This window comes from Leiobunum rupestre, chromosome 9 (genome assembly GCF_980474605.1).
Source record: "Leiobunum rupestre chromosome 9, qqLeiRupe1.1.hap1, whole genome shotgun sequence".
Lineage (NCBI taxonomy): Eukaryota > Metazoa > Arthropoda > Arachnida > Opiliones > Sclerosomatidae > Leiobunum > Leiobunum rupestre.
The window spans coordinates 20,443,081-20,470,758 of record NC_143392.1 but is presented as its reverse complement, the minus strand read 5'-3'; the positions used below and the strand labels follow the sequence as shown (position 1 = coordinate 20,470,758).

Sequence of the window (27,678 nt, the reverse complement as noted above, 5' to 3'; positions counted from 1 at the left end):
AAATTTCTACCTCCCCCCAAACGAAAATCCTGGCTACGCCACTGAATGGCCTAAAGGACAAAGGAGCCAGGCTCAACAAGTATTAACCTCTAATCGATCTAAGAGATTTTACATCATGCAACACGTAGACCAGCAATTCCCAAAGTGTTAATTTCGAAAATGGATTAAAATCTGATTATCGATCGATAGACATAGGATAATAATATTTCGATCGCTATCCCCATTAGACGTTGATTTTTAAATACCAGAAGTATTACCAGATGGCACCACTATACGCAGGTTAAGAAAGACAAAATATCTAGTACATTTGGCGGAAAGATACCGGCTATCACGTTACATTTAAAAGTGATAATTAATTAATTAACATAGATAACATTTAGAAACAGTTGTAATAGTTTATTTTTAGTACTACAAGTGAGGCATACCTTACAAAATACGGTTTGGCGAGTCCAGGGTAAGTATAGAACGGGTAATGACGGTTTTACCACGTTGACGTACCTAAACGTGCGATTTGATTATGGTTTAGGAGCACAATACTAACAATACGCTATAGCAAGAATGTATTTATTTATTATTAGGAAGAATGATTAAAGGGGCTGGAAAGTGGGGTTTTGAAATCGTCTAGTGACGTGGTATCTCCAAAAAAATCCGGACCCTGCTTTATTTTCTGTTTTCCCCGCTTGAGGAATTTGGCTCTGACGGAGATGTTTTGAAAATAGTGCGGAGCGACTCGAGAGTCGAGAGAGACTAGTGACCGGTATTCATACGCGAACTAAGATATTCGGGCCTTCGTGGACGTGGTTTTGGTTCTAGTATTTTCATATTTATTTAATTATAATGAACGAGTTCAATTCAAATAAAAAACGGAAACGCGATGATACGAAAATATCTCTTGTTGATGAATTAGATAAGTGGGAAAAGGCAAAAGAACTGTCAATTGTGGTTGAGTACTAAGGATTATCAAAATGCTCAAGTGAAACCAAGGCCCTTAGAAATTGGCTTCGATTCATCTAGCGTTTTTTTTACAAATTTCGATGAAACTCGCAAATAATAATTTAAAAATTACGAACACACTACTATCAAAAGACCTTATCGCTCAAATTAATTTTTCGTTAAACATTTGTTGTTCACTAAACTATTTCTCAATAAAGATAAATGAAATTTTAAACCTTCCTACGAGCTCAGCTAACACTAACCAAGACCACGCTGGATTTCTTCGTACAAAAATACCAACACAGCAGTGCCTGTTTACGTCTTCGTGAACTTGAGAAAAAGTAGTTCTACGCGCCAAATTTCGTTCATGACGTCACGGATGACGTTTTTCAAAACCCCACTTTCCGGCCCCTTTAAGTTGCGACAGTCGCCGGGCACGTTGAACGCCTTTCCCCCGTATCGCGCGGGGGGAAAGACAAAACGTCACCGGCGTTTGATTTCCATCGCGTTAGGTGACGTAAATTTTAAGCAGCCAATGAAATACCGGGACTATTCGTTTTATTTTAAGCGGAGGAGCGTACTGGAGGGACCAACGGGTGGATTGAGAGAAAGGCTAAAAACCGTCTCGACATAGACATTCTCCCTAGGTATAAATAAATACATTATTGGCTATAGTGAAGCTTCAAAATAATAATCTACATAAAATATTTATTGATGACTTTGAAATTTACGCAATAGACATTTCTAAAATGGATTAATATTTCGCGCGTGGGAACCTTTCGGAATTCCACAGAAAATAGGTGAAATTCGAAATTCCCGACACCAATTTACCGGAAAGTCAGGCTAATATCTTTCCACAAAATATACTAGATATTTTGTAATTTTTAACCTGCAACTGAGTATATTATTGAACGTAGAAATTTTGAATGTTCTAAAAACCGCGAATAATAATGATTTTTCAAGCTGAATATTGTCTAAGATAAAGCGTCTCTAGGAAATAATGTTATTGTTAAAAAAATCACTAAGAATTTATTCCCTTACTGCAAAACAGTTTAAATTAAATAATATCATTAAAACCGTTGTTCTAAGGAATTCATTCGATATGTTTGTTTCCCTGTTAGCAATTTTAGAGTCGACCTATTTCAAGTAGTTTATCTTATCATAATGTTTCAGTGATTTACGTACTGCATTCCGGTTGATTTCCGAATGATTTGTAGACTTGACTACTTGAATCGATTCATTAGGGGCTTACTAGAGATGAGTCGGGCCGGCTAGTTTTAAAGCCCGACCCAATTAAAAATACAAAATTGAAATCCGACCCGACTCGGTCCGACAACATTACTTATTTCGAAAATCCGACCCGACTCGGTCCGCCAAAATTATTTATTTCGAAAATCCAACCCGACTCGGCCCACCAAAATTATTCATTTCGAAAAACCGGCCCGACCCGGCCCGGCCCGAGAAATTTTTAAAATTTTAAACCCGACCCGAACAGGCCCAAAAAAAATTGAAACCCGACCCGACTAAAAAAACTTGCACTTTTTATGTTTATAGTATACGCTTGTACTAAATGCTAGAGCGGCCTCCCAGATTCAAAATTTGTCAGTAGATGGCGCTTGGAGCTCTTTGAGAAACTGAACAAAATTAGTGATAATGATTCGCTTTCTGTATGTAGAGACTGAAGGTCCGATCACTGATATATAAAAAGCCCGACCCGAAATGGTCCATGTTACGTAAAACGCCCGACCCGACCTGGTCAGTGTTATGTAAAAAGCCCGACCCGATCTGGTCAGTATTATGTAAAAATCCCAACCCGACCTGGTCAGTATTATGTTAAAAGCTCGACCCAACCTGGTCAGTGTTATGTAAAGAGCGCAACCCGACCTGGTCAGTGTTATGTAAAAAGCCCGACCCGACCTGTTCAGTGTCATGTAAAAAGCCCGACCCGACCTGGTCAGTAATATGTAAAAGCCCGACCCGACCTGGACAGTGTTATGTAAAAAGCCCGACCCGACCTAGTCAGTATTATTTAAAATCCCGACCCGACCTGGTCAGTATTATGTAAAAAGCTCGACCCAACCTGGTCAGTGTTATGTAAAGAGCCCAACCCGTTTATGTAAAAAGCCCGACCTGACCTGGTCAATGTTATGTAAAGAGCCCAACCAGACCTGATCAGTGTCATGCAAAAAGCCCGACCCAACCTGGTCCATGTTGCGTAAAACGTCCGACCCAACCTGGTCCATGTTACGTAAAACGTCCGACCCGACCTGGTCAGTGTTATGTAAAAAGCCCGACCCGACCTGATCAGTGTCATGCAAAAAGCCCGACCCGAACTGGTCCGTGTTACGTAAAACGTCCAACCCGACCTGCTCAGTGTTATGTAAAAAGCCCGACCCGACCTGATCAGTGTCATGCAAAAAGCCCGACCCGAACTGGTCCATGTTACGTAAAACGTCCGACCCGACCTGGTCAGTGTTATGTAAAAAGCCCGACCCGACCTGATCAGTGTCATGCAAAAAGCCCGACCCGAACTGGTCCATGTTACGTAAAACGTCCGACCCGACCTGGTCAGTGTTATGTAAAAAGCTCGACCCGACCTTATCAGTGTCATGCAAAAAGCCCGACCCGAACTGGTCCATGTTACGTAAAACGTCCGACCCGACCTGGTCAGTGTTATGTAAAAAGCCCGACCCGACCTGATCAGTGTCATGCAAAAAGCTCGACCCGAACTGGTCCATGTTACGTAAAACGTCCGACCCGACCTGGTCAGTGTTATGTAAAAAGCCCGACCCGACCTGGTCAGTATTTTGTTAAAAGCTCGACCTAACCTGGTCAGTGTTATGTAAAGAGCGCAACCCGACCTGGTCAGTAATATGTAAAAGCCCGACCCGACCTGGACAGTGTTATGTAAAAAGCCCGACCCGACCTAGTCAGTATTATTTAAAATCCCGACCCGACCTGGTCAGTATTATGTAAAAAGCTCGACCCAACCTGGTCAGTGTTATGTAAAGAGCCCAACCCGTTTATGTAAAAAGCCCGACCTTACCTGGTCAATGTTATGTAAAGAGCCCAACCAGACCTGATCAGTGTCATGCAAAAAGCCCGACCCAACCTGGTCCATGTTGCGTAAAACGTCCGACCCAACCTGGTCAGTGTTATGTAAAAAGCCCGACCCGACCTTATCAGTGTCATGCAAAAAACCCGACCCGAACTGGTCCATGTTACGTAAAACGTCCGACCCGACCTGGTCAGTGTTATGTAAAAAGCCCGACCCGAACTGGTCCATGTTACGTAAAACGTCCGACCCGACCTGGTCAGTGTTATGTAAAAAGCCCGACCCGACCTGATCAGTGTTATGCAAAAAGCCCGACCCGAACTGGTTCGTGTTACGTAAAACGTCCAACCCGACCTGCTCAGTGTTACGTAAAAAGCCCGACCCGACCTGGTCAGTATTTTGTTAAAAGCTCGACCTAACCTGGTCAGTGTTATGTAAAGAGCGCAACCCGACCTGGTCAGTGTTATGTAAAAAGCCGGACCCGACCTGGTCAGTGTCATGTAAAAAGCCTGACTGGTTTAGGAGGTTTTCCCCCGAGTTCTTTGGTTTCCCCTTCCATAAAAACTTGTCGAGGTTAACGGTAATAGTTAGTGTAGGGAGCTGTTGGCTCGCGTGGCTTGAAGGGCTTGCCACAATCCTCCTATACGCATTGTAACCCGGCCACCCGAATTAATGGCTTTAAAAGTCACTTGATGACTTAGACCTAGGGTATTAGCCTCGCTGATTATTATTATTATTATTATTATCCGTTTAAAAAAAGGTCGACCCAGGCCCAAATTTTTTTAATAAAATTAAACCCGACCCGACCCGCCAAAAACTTCGATATCCAAAACCCGGGTTAGGTCTAGGGTTTACGTCCAAAAAGCCGCGTTTAAATTGAAAATTATTTGTGCTATTTTCGGGTTAATTTGGGCTACTTTCCTGGCAACCCTGCAGGTTGGGCATCGATATAAACCCTGTTGAGGAACGGGACTTATAATATTGATAACAAGGAATTTGCAGGTCTGAGAATAGAGAAAGGGGGTCGGCGGGTCGGGGGGTCGGGGTGGCAGGGAGATGATAAATGAGGATATTACCTTAAAAGGTCTGGGGCAGTCTCTTTTGGTCCAGCGCATGACGATCAAGGCCAGCATGGTCCCTCCGTAGAAGAGCCAAGCCGTGAAACTGAAGAAGTCGATCAGGCTGCCGATGTTCCCAGGAATGATCATTATTAAGGCGATAAGGGCCTGCATTTTATAACACACGCGACAACAAAATCAATATTAAGTTCCTTTTTGATTTTTTTTCTTTCTACCCATGTGTTAAAAAAAAATCAAATTTAAAAAAAATTCCAATAATACGATAAACCATTAATTTTAAGCCTTTGGATTTCCTTAAGCCGTTGCTTCCATTTTTTCCAAAGTATTTAGAAATGTCTTTCTTTGAACTAACATTGTAAGACGAATCAACTACGGTAAGACAGCGAGGTGAACGAGGTGGACGTTGAGTCTAATTAGAAGAATTAGCTAAAGAGCTTTTTCTTGTTTAATTAGTTTCGCGTACTCTTAAAACTTGAAAGACAAAGTCTTGTCATTTTGTTTTATAATTTATACATTTATTAGCTTGGAAGCTCTTAATGGGTTTTTATTGATTTTCGCAATTTGTATTTATGTCAGAATATAAATTTAACGTATTTTGTGTTATTAAAATTCAAAGTACTTCAAGAAAATTTCGGCATAATTTTAAATTGAGATTTTCTTATTATATTGTCCTTAGATTTTATTGAAATTTCATCAGAAGTAAATGAACCGAAGTTATCAAAATAGCGCTCAGAATCGGAGGGCGTATTCCTTATGGAAATGATGAGAAAATTGAGTCAAATAATAGTTAATTTCCATCTCCGTCTTTTGACGCGATAAATTGCACTTGGGAATTGTGGGTATAGCCATTTCTATGTATAAAAAATGGTTTCACAAAAACAAAAATTTCAAATTCGAGGTCAAAATGTAACTTCATGAGGAAAACGCCTCCAACACGGGGATGATAGCAGTCTGATAACTTCGGTTCATTTACTTTTGATTTCATCTAACGAATTATTTTAATCGATTTCTGAGTTATTTTTGGTTTTTGAGGTACTAAAAAATATTTATTTTTTTCGAGAAGTGAGAATTATACTTTAAGAGGAAATCGAAAAATAAAATTGAAGATTTTTACTTGTACACGCCAAGCTCAAAGGTTAAACATTTTAAACTTGATTTACACGGTCAAAGATTTAAGGCATATATTTTCTGCATTGTGGTTTTGAAAGCATAATCAAAATGCTTTAAACGCAGAGCTCTTTAAGATTCTAAAATTCCACTAGTACTTATAAAGAAATTATCTTGCCTAGTTTAGCGGTTAAGTGCATTTATACTGTTTTTATTTTCAATTTTTCAATGTTTAAAATCTCAAAAAAACCTTTCTTAGAAAGTTAAAAATAATTTATTTAACATATAAATTTAACCCATAAATCATGCTAAAATCTTTAAAATATTTTTTTTTGTAAATTGTAAATTTCAATTAAACGCACTCTCGCAAGCTCAAAATTTGTGTTAGCGTCAAGTTCGGGACTACTTATTTTCTTTCAATATTTTCCATATATAGTAGCGGCAATGAGAGTAACTATGCTGTACAGCCAAAGGTAGCGGAGAGAGGATTTTCAGCCCCCTGGAGTGACTGATTTCTAACTCTTTGGGGCATATATTTCATTCCTTCCCACATATACTTTTACTCTAAGGTTAGACTTTCACAATAAAGATTAAAGTGAGATTGGAATAGCTCGTAGCATGCGTCGCGATAGACTCCATCGCCATCTCTTTTTAATAAAAGAACTAAAAGCTACCTATGTGAGAAAATTCAGCTGGCGAGAGTGCGTTTAAGTATTAAAGCAAGTGTCGGCCCGACGTCGAGTAGCTCTTTTTTTCAAGAGATGTCGCTAGCGTCGAAATAAAAACGAGAGTTAAGCTTCATTTTGACTCAAAAGGCGGTACATATAGGTACCCCTCGCTTTGATTTCAATCGTTTGTAAATTGGTCAATATTCGATAACATAAATTACAGTAATTTTTCACTATGCAACAGTGGTGGACTATATTTTGAAGCTAGTGTTAATGCATAGGGTTAGGGGTTAGTCCGTTATTGTTTTTTTTAAATTGTTTAATTTATTGTTTAAATACAGTAATTTTAAACAATTTTTTCATGGGATTTATAATTTAGGTTAAAGTTAACTAAATAGATAAGTTGTTTAAATATAATACTGTACAATGGCTCTCTGACGACGTTATCATTTGGCTGTTTTGAATTTTAACTTCCTTTGCCATTAATAGATGGCACCACGCTCTCCACTAAAGTATCTTTTTTTTTGAAGAATCGGAAAGATTCATGGCCATCTCTAATAATAGGGGCCTTTTCATAATACAGGTGGCAGTGATAGAGCCGACAGTTGCTTTTAAGTATTTCTACCAGTACATTTATCAGAAGCTAGGGTGATTGGCGCTACTTACGTTAAAAACAAGTCGTTGCTCGTTTTAGCAGACGTTTTTTCGATTGAGACTATTTTCATTCAAGCGGTATAGTTTAGAAGCTGAAATAGCTTTAAATATATCCAATATATTTTATTTCAGAATCCAACGTTCAGGAGAAACTGATCTGATTCTGCCGGTTTGGTGTTTAAGGCCATTTTTTTAAAAGCACCGTAGAAATTTCTAAATCACCAAAACGATATTTTGTAATTTCGGTAGATACCGAGGGGCAGGTCACTTCCATTTTGGGTGCGTCTTAATCATAGTAAAATGATTAAATCGGGGTAATCGTGATTAAATCGGGGTAATCGTGATTAAATCGGGGTAATCGTGATTAAATCGGGGTAATCGTGATTAAATCGGGGTAATCGTGATTAAATAAGGGTAATCAAGATTAAAAAAACTAATCAAGATTAGAAAATCTAATCACGATTTAAACGCGATTTAATCATTCTAATCATGATCTAATCTTTTTAACCAGGATTTAATCATTTGAACGAGATTTAATCATTCTAATCATGATCTAATCATTTTAATTAGATTTAATCATTTTAATTAGATTTAATCTTTTTAATTAGATTTAATTTTTTTAATTATAGTAGAGGGAAAGTAAGGGCGAGGCTCCGAACCCGGGTTCGGGTTTGGGTTCGGGATCGAAATCCGGGATTTAAGGGATGAAATGGGGGTAAAATCGTCAAAAAGTCAATGTATTTCTGATATTTCTCGCGACGATTTGTTTTTTCGTATATCAACATATTGTGTCCAGGCCAACTTGTTCATTTATCTACGCTTATCTCGAAAGATACTTGAACGTATATCTTATCAAGTTTTATCGTATGGAATAAGTTGAAATGATGTAAAAATTGATAACCTAGGCGACGCGTGCGCAGATTACCCCGGGGGACGCGGTTAATTTGAATTTAAGAGTGTTTTGACGTCATGGAATATTCGTTGTTAAAGTAGAATGGAAATATTTTTAAACTTCATTTTAATATCATTGTAGTACTTAAATATGCTTGACACTTGAACCAATCTCACGAGTATTTCTTAAAACGAATATCTCGATCGCGTTTTATCGTACGAAATAAGTGGAAATTATGTAAGTTGTATGATTAATAACCTAGGTAGGAAGATAGCGCGCGCGTGCGCGGATTACCTGGGAGGCGCGGATTGCCCGGGCGCGCGGTTAATTTGAATTTAAAACATGGATTCCCTCTCCGAAATAATTCATGTACCCAAAATTGGACCGCAAGTTTTTTTCTTTTAGGGGAATCTCTATGAGAGTTTAACATTACAATAAAGCTAATAGGTCCAGTTTGGGGTACTTTTGGTCCGAAATGGGGTACATAGGGCCGAAAATGGTGACTTTGGTCGTTTTAAGGGTACTTTTGGTCTATTTTGGTCCATTTTTGGGTACATCAGAAAAGCAGTTGGAAAAACGAAGAGCCTTATTTTTTTTTTCCACCCATCTCCAAACTCCAAAAATTTATTGCTATAATTTATTTATCCCTTCCGTAGGTATAAAATAAGATAAAAACCACTTACCTATATTTTAATTACGGTAAATTAAAAATACTTAATTACTGTACTAAGTTACGTTTAAAAGAACCTGTTGTAACAATTCCAATATATATATATATATATATAAAAAACCGTGATAAATAGTAAAACCCACTTATTTTTCAATAAATACATTTCAGATACACAAATTAATTAAATAAAAGTATTTAAATAAGAATTGCTTCACTAGATTATGCATTTGTACTTTAAATAATACCTGATTTTGAAATTATATTAGAATAATTATATTGTTAAACTTCTTTCATTTTTAAAAATGTAGTAGAAAATGAAAGATATTTTAATTAAAACATTTCTTAATTTCTTTATTACCTAAAAATATTTACAATATTTACAAATTTTTATATTGTTTAACTTCTTTCATTTTTAAAAATGTAATTGCTTGACTTAAATAAAGCGTGAAAATTATTAGTTTCAAATGATATTTACAAATCTTATCAACTCTAAAGTCTGTTTGTTTTATTTAAAACATAGGCTTGTTCACTTTCGATTATTTAAACATTTAACAATTTTTATTTAACTATTGGTTATTCAAATAAATACCACTTTTATTCAAATAAATGCTTGGTTGGGTAAAAAACACAATTAAATAAGTTAAAATGATATTCTTTTTACCAACGTTTTTTAAATAAATCGGAAAATTTGTGGATAAAAATTAATCGACTGCCGAACACTAGAAGCAATTCTAATTTAAATGCGTATATTTAAATAGGAAAAAATGAACGATTCGATCGGAGGCATATCATTAATTTAACGTATTGAACGTAGAGTAAGAGGCTTTTGTAGTAATTACTACCTATATTTGCATTTCAGAAATCTATTTTAACATATTGAACGCCAAGAAAAGAGGCTTTTGTAGTATTTACTACCTATATTTGAATTTCAGAAATCTATTTTAACATATTGAACGTCAAGAAAAGAGGCTTTTGTAGTATTTACTACCTATATTTACATATTGGAATGTAATTTAACGTATTGAAGGTAGATTATAGAGATTTTGTAGTATTTACTACCTACATTTGCATTTCAGAAATCTTTTTTAACATATTGAACGCCAAGAAAAGAGGCTTTTGTAGTATTTTTCCTCCTATATTTACATATTGGAATGTAATTTAACGTATTGAAGGTAAAGTATAGAGATTTTGTAGTATTTTACTACCTATATTGGCATTTCGGAAGTATATTTTAACGTGTTGAATGTAGAGTATAGAGAGTGTTGTAGTATTTTTCTTCCTACGTGACTACACCGGAAACGTCTCTGTGTTATTCGCTTTAGTAATCAAGCCGACTCTGAACATATGTTTTACTCTTTATTCTACGAGGTTTAAACATACACCATTTCAGTACATTCTTAACTTATTCCATACGCTATTTAAAACACATGCGATAAAGATAACGAGGAAACAAGTTAACTCTGAACATATTTGTGTATCGGAAATGTATTTTAACGTATCGAACGTAGAGTAAATTTGTTTTTATATTTTCTTTATATATTTGCGTATCAGAGTTGTGTGTTGTCGTATTAAAAGAAGAAAAAGGAACTTTTCATAGTGTTATTCTACCTATTTACATATCGGAAATGTATTTATATTTTACCGTATTTAAAATATAGGTAATTGTTTTTATTGGCTTGACTTAAATAAAGCGTGAAAGTTATTAGTTTCAAAATGATATTTACAAATCTTATCCACACAAATTTAATTTAATTTTAATTTTAGTGTTTTATAGTATCTTTCTGACTATATTTGTGTATAAGAATTATATTTTACCGTATTTAAATAGTAATAAAAGCGAATTGAAAGTTTGAAGAAAATATGAATTAAGTTCGTAAATAAAATCCTTTTATAGTACTTTGAAGGACTCTTAATACGTTTTCAACTTGAATAAAATTAAAAACAATAATCTAAGATACCCTTTAAAGTTAAATTCCTTTAGAGTTTATCAGTAAAACCACTTTAAGTATTTTTTCAATCCTTATACCTATATTTACATATTGGAATTGTTACAAAAGGTTCTTTTAAACGTAACTTAGTACACTAATTAAGTATTTTTAATTTACCGTAATTAAAATATAGGTAAGTGGTTTTTATCTTATTTTATACCTACGGAAGGGATAAATAAATTATAGCAATAAATTTTTGGAGTTTGGAGATGGGTGGAAAAAAAAAATAAGGCTCTTCGTTTTTCCAACTGCTTTTCTGCTGTACCCAAAAATGGACCAAAATAGACCAAAAGTACCCTTAAAACGACCAAAGTCACCATTTTCGGCCCTATGTACCCCATTTCGGACCAAAAGTACCCCAAACTGGACCTATTAGCTTTATTGTAATGTTAAACTCCCATAGAGATTCCCCTAAAAGAAAAAAACTTGCGGTCCAATTTTGGGTACATGAATTATTTTGGAGAGGGAATCCATGTTTTAAATTCAAATTAACCGCGCGCCCGGGCAATCCGCGCCTCCCAGGTAATCCGCGCACGCGCGCACTATCTTCCTGCCTAGGTTATTAATCATACAACTTACATAATTTCCACTTATTTCGTACGATAAAACGCGATCGAGATATTCGTTTTAAGAAATACTCGTTCAAGTGTCAAGCATATTTAAGTACTACAATGATATTAAAATGAAGTTTAAAAATATTTCCATTCTACTTTAACAACGAATATTCCATGACGTCAAAACACTCTTAAATTCAAATTAACCGCGTCCCCCGGGGTAATCTGCGCACGCGTCGCCTAGGTTATCAATTTTTACATCATTTCAACTTATTCCGTACGATAAAACTTGATAAGATATACGTTCAAGTATCTTTCGAGATAAGCGTAGATAAATGAACAAGTTGGCCTGGACACAATATGTTGATTTACGAAAAAACAAATCGTCGCGAGAAATATCAGAAATACATTGACTTTTTGACGATTTTACCCCCATTTCATCCCTTAAATCCCGGATTTCGATCCCGAACCCAAACCCGAACCCGGGTTCGGAGCCTCGCCCTTACTTTCCTTCTACTAATTATATTTACTCATTCTAATTAGATTTAATCATTTTAATTAGATTTAATCATTTTAATCACGATTTAATCAATATAATCGGTCGAATAGAGAATTTATCATTAAAATCAAAACTAAAGTACGATTTAATCATACTAATCACGATATAATTTCTTTAATCAGGATTTAATCATTTAAATCAGATTTAATCATTTTAATCAGATTTAATCATTTAATAATGATTAAATCCGATTTAAACATTCTAATCGTGATTAAACGTGATTTAATCAACTTAATCGCGATTAAATTGGATTTAATCAAAATAATCACGATTAAATCGAATTTAATCTTTCGAGGGGTGCGTCGTTAATCAAGGAAGTGGCCTGCCCCTCGGTAGATACTTAAATAAATTGTGACTTTTAAAGCTTTTCTACGTTTAATTATTAATTTTAGTTAGTAATAAAGTGAATAAAACTTCTATTACTCCATCACATATAACGGAATATATAGTGATGTATTCAGAAAATTACAAAGGGGATTTAAATGAAGGTTAAATTAAGACTCTGCCAAAAGGGAAATCCGTAAGCCACTGCTGTCGAATATATTCCTTAATCCGTTTGGCCACCAGAGTTAATGGTATTAAAAGTCACCAGATTATTTGGGCTTAAGGTGGTAGCTTAGGTATTAGCCTAGCTGATTATAATTATTATTATCAAGAACGCATAGAAGTAACTAAGAACAATGACATCATCCCCTGTTGCCATGATGTTAAATGAAAACGCCCTAAACATCTGTCTGGAGCGCCATCTGGCGAATGCAAAAGTGGGATATTTTTCCCTAACACTGATTGAAAATTCAAAAAATGGAAGACAATTTTTTTAAATTAAATTCTCTGACTGAAGTAAAAATAACGATAATAACAATAAATAATATTAATAAATTATAACTTGTAGATTTAATTATCCTCGACTGTATTTAAATGTAGAGGGCGCCAGTCAATTACCCGAGTGTGCGAAGTATAATTTAAAGGTGTCACCTAAGAGCAACAAACACAACACCCCACCTGGGAGGACGTATATACGTCCTCCCAGACCCCACACAAGGAGAACGCAACCCGTCAAAAGTCGTGGATTTTCTTGTGTACGTTTTTCCTTGGCTAGACGCTTTAGCGCCTGCTGTCGTCGGAAGGGGAAATTGTCTTCCTCCCCGCCCGTAAAACGTTCATCGTAAAGGCTCGTGACGCTCGTCCAATGAAATTCGTACACAACCCTTCGTTAGCGTGTTTAAAGGCTACCTGCGTTCTCCTTGTGTTTGTTGCTCCTAGGTGCCACTATTTAAACCGTTCTTAGTTACTTCTATGGGTTCTGGTAATATTATGTTTTCAAATAGTTTCCATCTAATATGGTTATTATTATAATTATTATATTATTAATAATTTATTCATATATTTTTCTCGGGGTTGTTGATTTTTTTAAATTTATTGATTTTAATATATTTTTTTGATTTTGTTGATTTTTTAAGGTTTTATGCTGGTTTTTCTTGACAAATTGATAATTAATTTGACTGCAGCGATAACGTAAACTATAGCTTAAAATAATCTTTATTAAATTGAATTATAAATTAATAATTAAATTTCATTGCATTTTCTCTGAATTGAAATTTCTAAAGAACCTACTGGCGTACATTTTCATAAATACATTGAAATATAATCCGTTATTAAATCAATGATTTTTTAAACTCATTTAATTTAAATCAAATTGATTGATTCATGCGAATGACTCATCATTAATACGATAAACACCTCTACGCGAGACTAAACAACAAAGTTAATTTTCTACTCCACAAATCAGCAACAGGAGCTTCCTATCCTCGAGTCGTCGTCGAAATGCTATTTGGCTCGAGACTAACCCTCTAAATTATCACGAATCACTGAATGCCGTCCGGAGTAAGAGGTGACTATTCGCGTGTAATGGAACTGATATCCTCTTTGGCGTTTTCGGAGCGGAAAATGGCCCGAGGGAGACTTAGGCCTTGTACGGTTGATATCAAGCATTAGGCCTACCGCCAAAGTTTCCAATATAGCTTCCATTAAGGTAGAGTGATATTTGGAGACGCGAGAAGATTTAATGTATGGCCTACTCCGCGTATAATCCCGGGCGTACGTTGCCCCGAGGTGAAGGACTCGAGGAAAGTGTGACTTACGTTGAAGACTAATGAAGGAACGGGCGTGAATTTCCTGACGTGGACAAAGGACAGAATGTCCACGAGATGACCTTCCCTGGCAGCCACGAACGATAACCTGCGGGAAGAAAAGTAGTGGTCAGTTCCAAGGGGAACGACCATCCGCCGTGTCCGAACCCAGTGTACCTTCCACCCGTGAAACACGAGCCGTGTCCTGCCCCGAATGTAGATAGGGCCACTGATACGGGGATGACGAACGAAGCGCCCCCCAACACCCTGGACGCCCAAGTCTGCCGAGACATGAGGAATTGAGATGATGAGTTATTGTCTTCTGTATTGAATAATACGTTTGCTCGAATAACCTACCACGGCCACCGCGTCCGAAGCCAGCAATTCCGATGGTGCTATTACCGTCATGTAAGACACATTGACCAGGACGTAAATTATTGTCACCAGTGGTATCCCAATTAATATGGCCATCGGTAAATGTCTAAGAAAAAATATAATGTTGGTTACTTAAAATTGGTTGAGAAATATAATATTGTTATTAAAATTGGTGGAGCAATATAATATTGTTATTAAAATTGGTCGAGCAATATCATATTGTTTTTAAAATTGGTCGAGCAATATCATATTGTTTTTAAAATTGGTCGAGCAATATCATATTGTTTTTAAAATTGGCCGAACAATATAATATTGTTATCAAAATTGGTCGAGCAATATCATATTGTTTTTAAAATTGGCCGAACAATATAATATTGTTATTAAAATTGGTCGAGCAATATCATATTGTTTTTAAAATTGCCCGAACAATATAATATTGCTATTAAAATTGGTCGAGCAATATCATATTGTTTTTAAAATTGGTCGAGCAATATAATATTGTTATTAAAATTGGTCGAGCAATATAATATTGTTATTAAAATTGGTCGAGCAATATAATATTGTTATTAAAATTGGTCGAGCAATATAATATTGTTATTAAAATTGGTCGAGCAATATAATATTGTTATTAAAATTGGTCAAGCAATATAATACTGTTATTAAAATTGGTCGAGCAATATAATATTGTTTATAAAATTGGTCGAGCAATATAATATTGTTATTAAAATTGGTCGAGCAATATAATATTGTTATTAAAATTGGTCGAGCAATATAATATTGTTATTAAAATTGGTCGAGCAATATAATACTGTTATTAAAATTGGTCGAGCAATATAATACTGTTATTAAAATTGGTCGAGCAAGAACTAGTAGACTATAAATATTGTTTTATATGTGTGGCCAGTCCTGACGAGATAGCTGATGCTACCTTTCCAAAAAGGCTCAAATTTTAGTATTACATTAATTGATATCAGGATAAGGACGAATCCAGGGTATGTATAGAACGGGTAATTCCGAGATTACCACGTTGACGTACATAAACGTGCGTTTTTATGATTTTTAGGACAGGAATCCATACCTCTACTTGGAATGCTTAAGTGATCTGACGGCTTGGCACAGCCTGTGAGAGAAAAAAATCCCCTCTGCGCGCGTTCCCCTCTCACGTTGTTGTTTCTTAAGTCACGGCCAACTTTGATCTCTCGCGCTACAGCGGCCATATCATTCGTTGACGTTTCTGTGTTAACCTATGAGCAAAAGATGTGTATGACTTGAGCACCCCTAGCGGATTATTATTTTTAGAATAGTTTTTACATTGAAGCCAATATAAAAACCGAGCGTGGCGCTGAACTCCTACACGTTATAGTACAGTTTATAGGGGAAAATCCTTGCTCGCGGAATTTCGACGAATGTGTTGGCCGCTGTAGCGCGAACAGCGCGTGATCAAAGTTGGCCGTGCTTAAGTTAACATAGTGACGGCAAAAAAAACCGTCAGCCACATCGAGACGAAAATCTGCCACGATAAGCATTCCAAGTAGAGGTATGGATTCCTGTTGATATACATTTCTTTGCTGTAATTTTGTGATATACCTTTTTGAATAACTTTATGTGTAGATAGGTACCTCAAAAATATTTTGTTTATTTCAAAATAAATGACTTTGAATAAATATAGATTTTTTGAAAGTTAAAAATAAGTTTCTTCATTGTTTGTCTAAGATTTATAAAATCGGATTTTTATGGATTTTGATTGATATTTTTAAGGTTTTATGCCTGTTTTCTTAAAAAATTGATAAATAATCTGACAGCAGCGATAACGCAAACTATAGTTTTAATTAATCTTTATTAAATTTAATTATTAATTAATAATTAAATTTAATTGCATTTTATCCGAATTGAAATTTGTAAAGAACCTACTGGCGTACATATTCATAAATACGTGATTTAAATCAATGATTTAAAAAAAATTACTTGATAAAAGTCAGTGATTTAAATCAAATTGATGATCAGACAACCCTGGATGATTTTTAAACAATTGTTTTTGTAGTTAATAGTAAGCCTCTTCGTTGTCTAAGATCAAAGTGTAGTATTTTTGCCTCAACTGTTTAACGTATTTTACCACATATTTATTTAAAATTGGGTTGATCTTTACAAAACATACTCGCTATGTATCGTAGATTCAACAAAATCCTAGTTATACAATTATGCATGCTAATACCCTTTTCAGACGTGTCTTATATTATAGGCGAAAAACCAAATTTGGTTCACTAAACCCTCTTTCATAGTCTTCTAAAAATGATATAAGCCATACTTACACAAACGGATTTTGTAACTCTTCGGTGACGTAATTCAAATTATTCCTTCAGGAAAATAAAATAACTTTAGTAAGCATCTATTTTTCACCTATTTCCTAAGTTAATTAAAAAATGGTTATTAAAAGTTTGTATTTCCTATGTTAAATAACAAATGAGTATTCAAAGTTGTATTTAACTTAAAACTTGTTTTTAAATTTGTATTTCCTATGTTAAATAAATAAAACTTGTTTTTATATTTGTATTTCCTATGTTAAATAAAAAACCTTGTTTTTATATTTGTATTTCCTATGTTAAATTAAAAAACCTTGTTTTTAAATTTGTATTTCCTATGTTAAATAAAAAACCTTGTTTTTAAATTTGTATTTCCTATGTTAAATAAAAAACCTTGTTTTTAAATTTGTATTTCCTATGTTAAATAAAAAACCTTGTTTTTATATTTGTATTTCCTATGTTAAATAAAAAACCTTGTTTTTATATTTGTATTTCCTATGTTAAATTAAAAAACCTTGTTTTTAAATTTGTATTTCCTATGTTAAATTAAAAAACCTTGTTTTTAAATTTGTATTTCCTATGTTAAATTAAAAAACCTTGTTTTTAAATTTGTATTTCCTATGTTAAATAAAAAACCTTGTTTTTAAATTTGTATTTCCTATGTTACATAAAAAACCTTGTTTTTATATTTGTATTTCCTATGTTAAATAAAAAACCTTGTTTTTATATTTGTATTTCCTATGTTAAATAAAAAACCTTGTTTTTAAATTTGTATTTCCTATGTTAAATAAAAAACCTTGTTTTTAAATTTGTATTTCCTATGTTAAATAAAAAACCTTGTTTTTAAATTTGTATTTCCTATGTTAAATAAAAAAACCTTGTTTTTAAATTTGTATTTCTTATGTTAAATAAAAAACCTTGTTTTTAAATTTTATATTTCTTATGTATAATAAAAAAACCTTGTTTTTAAATTTTATATTTGTTATGTATAATAAAAAAACTTTCTTAAAGTTGTATTTCCTATGTTTAATAAAAAAACTTATTTCTTAAAGTTGTAAAATGATGAAAGAGAATAAAAGATATTCTACTTTCGACTTATTTCCGCCTTCATTTAAATAAGAACTGATTTCTTAAAGTTTTAAAATGATGAAAGACGAGTGTTAAAAAATTAAAAATATAACGTCTCTCTGTTTTCCCTGATTTGTGGTCTTACCCGACTTTAACATAAATTTAAAACCTCTTTGTTTCGTTACGCTTTGAAGAGAAAACTATTTCTGTTTCCTTGAGAGCGGAAAATTCAAATGAGGAAACGGTCTTGGTGACAGTTTTCTCAAGTAGATTCGGAGGTTGCGAGGGGAAGCTTAAATAAGCCAGCCTCTTTTCGGTAACGAGACGTATTAAAATACACGAATAAGAAGAGATTTTTTCTTTTAAATGGAAAGACGGGGAGGACGCTGAATGCCTCTAATTAAAACTCTTTAATTGGAAATTTCTCGACTTTAATTCCGACACGCTCTTAGCACGCGTCACTCTCCTGAAGTGATGAGCTCGTAAAAAATGCCCAAAGAAAAACCTTCAAGTCGTACTTTATTTTAACTTTTTGCCCGTTTTTAATTATCACCCCGGGGTTTATGGAATCGAAATAGCGTTGTGGTTGTTGTGGTATAATAGAAGTTGCTTTTACGCGGCCACGGACGGTATTTGGTATTGGCGTAGGGATTCTGGCCATGGTCAACTTGTTGATCCTTGAAGTAGGCTACTTAAGTTGGGGAAAAAAAGGCTGATCTGCTTAAGCTTATTAAGAAGGGGTACTTGATAATAGGATGGGCTACTACTAATCAGCCTATTTCTCGAGTGTTGACTTTTAATTTGCTTTTTTCTAACCCTCTGTTTGACAGCGTGGAAATTTTGCCAATTAAAGTCAAGACTATTTTTGTTGAGTATTATTTGCATAATATCGAATTTGATCTTCTCATCTTTCAATGAATCACGAGACGAACTGGGTGCTACCTTCATATTCTCTACAGTGGCGTAACTAAGGACCCGCAGAACCCGCGACCGCGGGGGCCCCATGAAATTTTCACAAAATAGGAGGCCCTTTCGTCTAGTGTTCGGAATTGTTTATTCATTATCCACAAATTTTCCGATTTATTTAAGAAACGTTGGTAAAAAGAATATCATTTTAACTTATTTAATTATGTTTTTTAAGCAACCAAGCATTTATTTGAATAAAGTGGTATTTATTTAATTAATTGTTTGTTTTATTTAAATAATAGGCTTATTCACTTTCGATTATTTAAACATTTCACAATTTTTATTCAACTATTGGTTATTTAAATAAATATTATTTAAATATAGCCGAGCTTATTTTATTCATGGATAAGAATTAATCGACTGCCGAGCACTACTTTCGTCTTAAGAATTAATTTTATGCTACGAAAATTGTACTCATGCTTGATAACCATTAAAAAAGTTTTTTTTTATAAAGGGCCCTTTTTATATCCTGCGGGGGGGGGGGGGGACGTTGTCGTTACGCCACTGATTCTCTATCAACCCCAATATATTCTTGGCCGAGCTAATAATTGATTCCGCTATTTGACAGCGTGGTGATTTTGCCAATTAAAGCCAAGCCTATTTTGGTTGAGTACCATTTTCTTTCTTCTGAGGCGGTTTTCGTTTGCTAATCTAATTTACACTACATCTTAAACTATTGGAAGGAACTCAAGAAAGTTGTGCATTTAAGATCTTTGGTGTAGAAAGTTTTTCTTCTGATCGATTGTAAGAGCAATTACCGTAAATAGGAGGTACACGGTTCTGATGGGTCTATTATTTAAATCGTCTGCTGCAACAAATTGGTTTGGCTAGGCAGCAACAGAATTACACTTTCGCTAATATATCGTCTAAGAATTTAGATTGCACCTTGACGTCATCTTCTATAAATGTCTTTGCTCTGTTTGAGCTACACAAAATAATCTTCAATAAGCATTAGATTTCTAACTTTCATTGTGCTACACTAAATGACCCCTTTAAGCATTTACATTGCACTCCAACTTCATCTTCTTAATATCTCTTTACTTACATTGTACTACACTAAATGACCCCTTTAAGCATTTAGATTACACTCTGACGTCATCTTCTATAAATGTCTTTACTTTCATTGTGCTACACTAAATGACCCCTTTAAGCATATACATTGCACTCCTACGTCATCTTCTTAATATCTCTTTACTTTCATTATGCTACACTAAATGACCCCTTTAAGCATTTAGATTACACTCTGACGTCATCTTCTATAAATGTCTTTACTTTCATTGTGCTACACTAAATGACCGCTTTAAGCATTTACATTGCACTCCTACGTCATCTTCTTAACATCTCTTTACTTTCTTTGTGCTACACTAAATGGCCCCTTTAAGCATTTAGATTGCACTCCTACGTCATCTTCTTAATATCTCTTTACTCTATTTGCCACATATGGTGTTAAATAAAACCTACCATCCATCGTAAGCCCAAAGTCCGCTATAGAAAGCAGTGGCTATGTCCGAAAACGACCTCGATGTCCCTTTGAACCCGGAGGTCAAATAAAGGGTGTGACCTTTAGGAATAAAAATATAATTTTTATAGAAATAATGAATAACAAGAACGGATCCAGGTAACCGAGAACAAACAAAACGGTGATCTATAATCTACTGTTTTGAAAATAATGTAGGCGGGGCTTAGCGAAAATATTATATTTGACATCTGTTACTACATAATTACAAGTTGGCGCCTTGGTTATTAGCCTAGCTGGTTATTATTATAATATATTAGTTATTTTGGCTACTTGTGCATTAAATTGTACAAATTACAATTGCTACACTGAAGATGGCCTAAAGAAGCTGAAACTATAGTCGATCGTTTTAGTTGCTTTTAATCATTGTGCAATTACTAGCGTTGTTTTTTAAATTGTAATTTGTTTGCAATAATTTCTCATAATTTTATAAAATGTAATAATATTTAATATTATAATGAATATATTTGTGTTATATTAAATATGTAACTAATATATAGCTTTACATTTAACATTTACGGAATAATAATTTTAAATAAATAGAAGCAGTGCCTCCCCCCCCCCGAACCAAAATCCTAACTACGCCACTGACAATTGTGAGTAACAGATAATGCTCGGCAGTCGATTAATTTTTATCCATGAATAAAATAAGCTCGGCTATATTTAAATAATATTTATTTAAATAACCAATAGTTGAATAAAAATTGTAAAATGTTTAAATAATCGAAAGTGAAAAAGTCTATTATTTAAATAAAACAAACAATTATTTAAATAAATGCCACTTTTATTCAAATAAATGCTTTTTGCGTAAAAAACATAATTAAATAAGTTAAAATGATATTCTTTTTACCAACGTTTTTTAAATAAATCGGAAAATTTGTTGATAATGAATAAACAATTCCGAACACTAATAGCAGATCACATTGCAACGATGGTTTGTTCTCATAGACCTACATCCGTTCTTATTAATATTGAAAACGATAAATGAATTAAATTGAATTTACCTTGAATAATTTTGACGATGCCACCGACGCAAATGATGGCTATGGCCAGTACCTTGGCCAATGCGAACCAATTCTGTATTCGAGTGGCCAGTGGGACGCTGTAGCAGTTTATAAAAGTGATAATACCTGGGAAAAAAAGCGTGCACTATTTTAGAATAATGCGCTTCTAGGTTATTTCTACCTGGTTTTATGGGACCCTAAGGTCCCGTTGCTAGAACTGCAGTTGGACGGCCGTGTAATATTTTATATTTATTAGATACCGCAATGTTCTACCGCAAGAAAAGGGTTCTTTCTGTGAGATTTTTTTCGTTATAAATTCATTTTGTTCTGAAATGTATGATATTGCCTGGAATTTGTGATGACGAAATACAGGTAGTAAAAACGGTAAACAATCACTAGTAAGTTACTCAAAATACCGTCTATGAGATAATCTGCGAAAACTATATTTGGTATTTTGTTTATGGTTCTAGTAATAATAGTAAAACTGTTATCATAAGTTTACGAATATCTTTCAGATAATTATTGCATTTCCTAAATCACCACGCATTTTAGGTAATAGATTAAACTTAGAAATGGTTCTGAATTTCATTGGTTGCTGATTACGTCATCTTATCTATTTTCGGGGGTCTATGAAAACCACGAATTGGTAGACGCTGTTTTGATTAATTTATTTTAGGTTTAGTTTAGGTTAAGGTCGGTTTAGGTTTTGGATTAGATTAAAGTTAGGTTTAGGTTGGGTTAAGGTCAGTTTAGGGTTTGGATTAGATTAGGTTTAGGTTAAAGTTAGGTTTAGATTAAGGTTAGGTTAAATTAGGTTAAGGTTAAGGTTAGGTTAGATATGTTTTAGATAGGGGCTAAGGTTAGGTTAAATTAGGTTTAGACTAAGGTTAAATTAGGTTTAGACTAAGGTTAAATTAGGCTTAGACTAAGGTTTAATTAGGTTTAGACTAAGGTTAAATTAGGTTTAGACTAAGGTTAAGGTTAGGTTTTGGATTGGATTAAAGATAGGTTTAGGTTGGGTTAAGGTCAGTTTAGGTTTTGTATTAGATTAAAGTTAGGTTTAGGTTGGGTTAAGTTCAGTTTAGGTTAAAGTTAGGTTTCAATTAAGGTTAATGTTAGATTCAATTAGGGTTAGATTAAGTAAGGTTAGATTAAATTAGGTTTAGATTAAGGTTAAGGTTAAGTTAAATTAGGTTAAATTAGGTTTTGATTAAGGTTAAGGTTAGACTAAATTAGGTTTTATTAAGGTTAAGGTTAGGTGTATTAACCCATGACAGGGCTCCTAGTCTTCAAGCTTCTTTTGGGCCCCTCAAACACTCAACATCTCCTAGCTCCTTCTTGTGATGCGTGGGCCCCTAGGTCTCCGCCTAGTCAGCCTTAATAATATCCGGCACTGAGCAAATATCTCACACTCCCAAAACACACTTTGGCTATTATTAATCCAAGAATATTCTACTCTAGGTAATCGATTGTATATGAAAAGCATTACGGAGATTATTGCAAAGCCAAGGAACATTCGCTCTACTTTCACCTCACTGCCCAAAAAGTAGTTGTTCGAAGGAAACTCTTTGGATTCTTAACCTCTCTATTAGTAGGAAATGAGGTTTGTCGCGCCAAACCCATCGCATAAATAACCGTAAGCGAAGTGGCGGAAGCGAGGTCGTGTCCCAAATTGTTCTTTCCCTGAAAGCGGAAACAGTGGGGGAGGGCCATTACCTAACAATGTCGGCGGCAATAAAAACCAAAGTGATTGTTTTTTTCCGTTTGGACCTTACGAGTGCCGGGAGGGGAGAGAATAAATGTTGCGGGGGGGGGGGAGGCATATAGAATACGATTATATTTTTTCTTGTTTCTGAAAAACGGCCGACAGAGGGGGGTGCAAACGGTAAGAACATCGATGCCGGTAAGGGACTTGGGAGGGGTAGACCTATTGAGAAAAGACGTTAGTTGAACACACGGTATAGAAGGCCCGTAAAAGATGGGGCTCCTCTCCTCCCATCGAGCGAACGGGCCTATATGGACTACGAAATGGGCCAAATGGCCCCGTTAGAAACCGGGAAAGCCCTTAGTCAGCCCTCGCTTCGCACCTAATTCACGCGCGTTTTTAAGCACCTTCGCGAGTTGCTAACACGGGGCTGTTCGCGATGGTCATGCTAAATCGGATAGATTCCGAACGTTGTACTCTTTACATTCGATTTTTGCCGTCGAGGGGCGCTGCCAAACACCCTGACGTCATTACATAACGTTACACCGCGCTATATACTATATGGCTATAATTAAAACGTTATTGCTCTCACTACGGCGACTTCAGTCGTAACGTTTTAGTATCGGTTGTAAACCGCGGAGTCTCTAAGGAGATTAAATCCTACAATAAAACGTGAAGGGGAAAACGCCTAGTAAGCAACTAAGTTAATTGGTACGCTTTTGGTTTAGCGCAAATTGTCTTTGAAATAACATAAATTACGTCAAGTTTAAACTTACTGTGGTAAGTAACGAAATAATAATAATAATAAATTAATACGTGTGTTGATATTTACCCAGTCTACAAGTTATCCCTTGGCGTTTTAACTTACGGTGCTTAATCTCCCAACTAATGGGCTAAACTTGGCTCTTAACTTAAACAGGTAACTTCTACCACGAAGAGTCGTAAATGTGTACTGTGGGGGTTTTAGTGGCGACTTGCTAATCCAAAATGATCGTGGTGGGTCTTATACGTTTTTCGCTGCATTCATTATCGTATGATAAGGTGCTCGGTTTATCGACCTACAATCTAAGGAAACTAACTTTCACGTTTTTTCCCCGACACTGTTTAGGCGTGGCGTAAGTCGAAAGGTTTGTTTCTTAAAGGGCCACAAAACCATTTGAAAAAGTCGTTCTGAATTTTTTGTAGCTCCTCCACTTCCATACTTCGTCATAGCAGATCCAACAAATATTTAATTGGTCATTTTTTGCCCCCTATTTCCAATATAAAACGATTCCGTGGCTTGAATCAAATCAGAAACCGCTATAAAATTCCGAGCGATGCCAAGTCAGTTCGAATTGAATTTGATGTGCTTGTTTTAGACAAAGAAGTAACTTAACTTGTAGAGCGTAACGGTAATAGTGAGTGTAGGGAGCTGTTGGCATGCAGGGCTTAGTATTGTAGTAACCCGGCCACCTGTTTAAAGACATTAAAAGGGGGGGGGGAGGGGGGAACTTAACCGACCTTTAAAAAGTCGCTAGATGACTTGGGCCTAGGGTGGTGCCTTGGATATTAGTCAAGCTGATTATTATTATTACTAACATCCTTATATTATTGGTCAATGCTCACCAATTGGTTCATTGAGTATACTAATACCGTAAAGTATATTTAAAATTAAGTTAAATGATGGTAGTACCGTGCCTAATTGCATTTTTGATTATATTGAAATCGACTACAACTTTAGTTAGAAATGAGAGCGAAATTTAGTAATACCTACAATACATTCATGTACCTAGGAATATGAGGAAATGCAGGGTGTTTCAAAAGGTTATGCAAATATTTGAAGGAGTTTGTAGGGAGTGAGTTGAGAAGTATGCCTGTTTTCCCCATTTACCTGCGATGAGTTAAAAGAGCGCCAGATAGCTTCAAAGTGTGGCCTACTAGCCCAACAAGCGCAAAACCAAGCAGCAGGGACTTTAAATACTGTTTAAGTTACCTTTTTACGCTGGTTACCTCGATTTGTTTACCAAGTCCTTTTTCAGCCATCACACGAACCCAAACCTTAATGTTCGCGTTTCCTTTCTGCTTGAATTTGCGCTTGTTGCAGCCCACTTCCAAGGGCTAGTAGGCCACACTTTGAAGCTCTCTTACGCTCTTTTCACTCATCGTACGAAAATGGGAAAAAACAGACATACTTCTCAACTCACCCGATACAACTCCTTAAAATATTTGCATAACCTTTTGAATCACCCTGTATATTAAAAACTAATATTATCCATAAAAATTTGTTTAGGTTAACGGTAATAGTTAGTGTAGGGAGCTGTTGGCTCGCGTTGCTTGCAGGGCTTGCCACCACCCTCCTACGCATTGTAACCAGGCCACCTGAATTGAAGGCTTTAAAAGTCGCTCGATGACTTAGGCCTAAGGTGGTGACTTGGGTATTAGCATAAGCCTATCAACCCTAAGTTTGAATCGAAAGGCAGTGTTGGTTCAAGCTAACGACTGGCGAAAGCACAGCACTAAGTCCACCCGGTGGCGGAAAAGAGAAACGTAAGCGTCCCGCAATGCATGATGCCAGCTGCTTTGGTAGAGAGAGAAAGGGGGAAGGAAGAAGCTTCAATTTATCTCTACCAGGGGCCGATACTATCGTCTGATTTATTCTTTTTCGCCCGTCCAGTGGTGGTACAAAGGGCGCTATGCGCGTTTCAAACTTAGGGTTGACAGGCTTATGATCAGACCAATCAATATCCGGATAATTAAAATCGCCTATGAGCAAGAGGGAGTAATGATTACTACCAGTGGTGGTACAAATGGCGCTATGCGCGTTTCAAACTTTGGGTTGATAGGCTTATGGTATTAGCCTAGCTGATTATTATTTTTTTATTTTTTTATTATTAGCCTCTGGTACCACCCTCGCCAACGTTCGACTTCTTTTAAATAACAATTTGGAGAGAGGAAAGGTGACTCACTGATCGCGACGGCCGTCAGCAGTTTGACCAGGAGGGTGTCGGGTGGACATCCGCTGTAGAAGGGCTCGACGACGTACTCGGCGAACGAGAGACAAATGATGGCCAGCATGGATGGTTTTAAAATGAAGACGCAGATCCAGGAGAAGAGGAAGGCCGGAAGTGGGCCGAACGCTTCCAGGAAGTAGGAGTACTCGGCGCCAGAACGAGTGATCATCGTCCCCAGTTCGGCGTAGCACATCGCGCCTGCACCACCACCACGCAAAGAGGGATAAAATACAACCATTAACTGTCCGACAAGCTCTCAAATTCACCGGAATCTATCGTTAGTGGTTAGTCATTTATTTATTTTTTTCAAACATCTTTAGCGCGGATTCGGTTAATGGATCGGTATAGTCTGTTAGATTTTATTCAAGTGCCCAATAATGGCAAAAGTGGCTACATCATGGCTGAACTATTAATTATTTTCCCCCTAAGTTTCCCTATTTCTATAAAAAATTGTAGAGGTTAACGGTAATAGTGAGTGCAGTGAGCTGTTGGTTCGCTTGACATTAAGGGCTTGCCATCACCCTCCTACGAATTGTAACCCAGCCTACCTGAATTATAGGCATAAAAGTCACCTGATGACTTCGAACTAGACACCGACGCCGATCGTTTTTTGCGCCGCTGCCGCCGCAGCGATGTTTTCTCGGCGCGCCGATGGTTTGTAATATTTTTTAATAGGGTTACCAGATTTTCCGTTGATATCAGGCTCTTTGCAGCTTTAACGAAAATGTAGTTCTTTCTTTATTCTATTTCAATTATTACTTTGGTAGTGCCAATTAAAGACAGTTTATTTTCTACGAAATTTCATATAAACGTCGCGACACGCCGACGACGGAAAATTACCGTTTTGCCGCCGCCGGTCAAAATATCGCGGCGTTGGGGTCTACTTGGAACTACGGTGGTGCCAGTAGCGTAGCCAGGGTTTTGTTTCGGCGGGGGGGGGGCACACCATTGAAAAAAGTAAAAAAATAAAAATATTTGTACGTACGACCATACGTTTCGGGGGGGGGGGGGGGGCATGTACCCCCTGTGCCCCCCCTGGCTACGCCACTGGGTTGTCTTGGCTATTAGCCTAGCTGATTATTAAAAAAAATATGATTATTTTTAAAGCTATCAGTATTTTGTTAATAGTGGTTGCAGTTGTTCAGTATTGAATCTAGAGATGACGCTACTGCAAATAAAAAATCACAGTATCAAGTCGGAAGAGTTGATTTTTTAGCGGGAAGAAGCTTACTGTTAGCAAGATAGTCAGTGGAATCACAGATCACCTACCCCAACAAGGACATGTATCGCGGGTAGTAATTTCGACATGGACCAAGAATCTAAGGAGACTCACCGTTCCGGATATTTGGACGCGGTAGGCGTGGTCTAAATTGGTAGGCTTACTGAGGTACACCAGCCACTTTGAAGTGCATAAAGAATTCTGTTCAACTATCTCACTACTCAACTCGAATCTAAGTCGGGGCTTA

The 27,678-nt window shown here is 35.9% G+C and overlaps 1 protein-coding gene across 1 annotated transcript in view; it reads right to left on the bottom strand.

Annotated features, from left to right (window-relative positions):
* The window catches only part of LOC149926795 (b(0,+)-type amino acid transporter 1-like), a 143,417-nt gene that overhangs the window by 9,065 nt on the left and 106,674 nt on the right, over positions 1-27,678 (bottom strand). Inside the window, exons 5-12 of the mRNA XM_090158416.1 lie at positions 26,168-26,410; positions 21,518-21,643; positions 20,459-20,558; positions 16,973-17,017; positions 14,646-14,769; positions 14,466-14,569; positions 14,301-14,397; positions 5,065-5,214 (exon numbers count right to left, since the gene is read on the bottom strand). Of these exons, the coding sequence (XP_090014542.1) occupies positions 5,065-5,214; positions 14,301-14,397; positions 14,466-14,569; positions 14,646-14,769; positions 16,973-17,017; positions 20,459-20,558; positions 21,518-21,643; positions 26,168-26,410 (989 nt within the window). The remainder of the gene's footprint in view (positions 1-5,064; positions 5,215-14,300; positions 14,398-14,465; positions 14,570-14,645; positions 14,770-16,972; positions 17,018-20,458; positions 20,559-21,517; positions 21,644-26,167; positions 26,411-27,678) is intronic.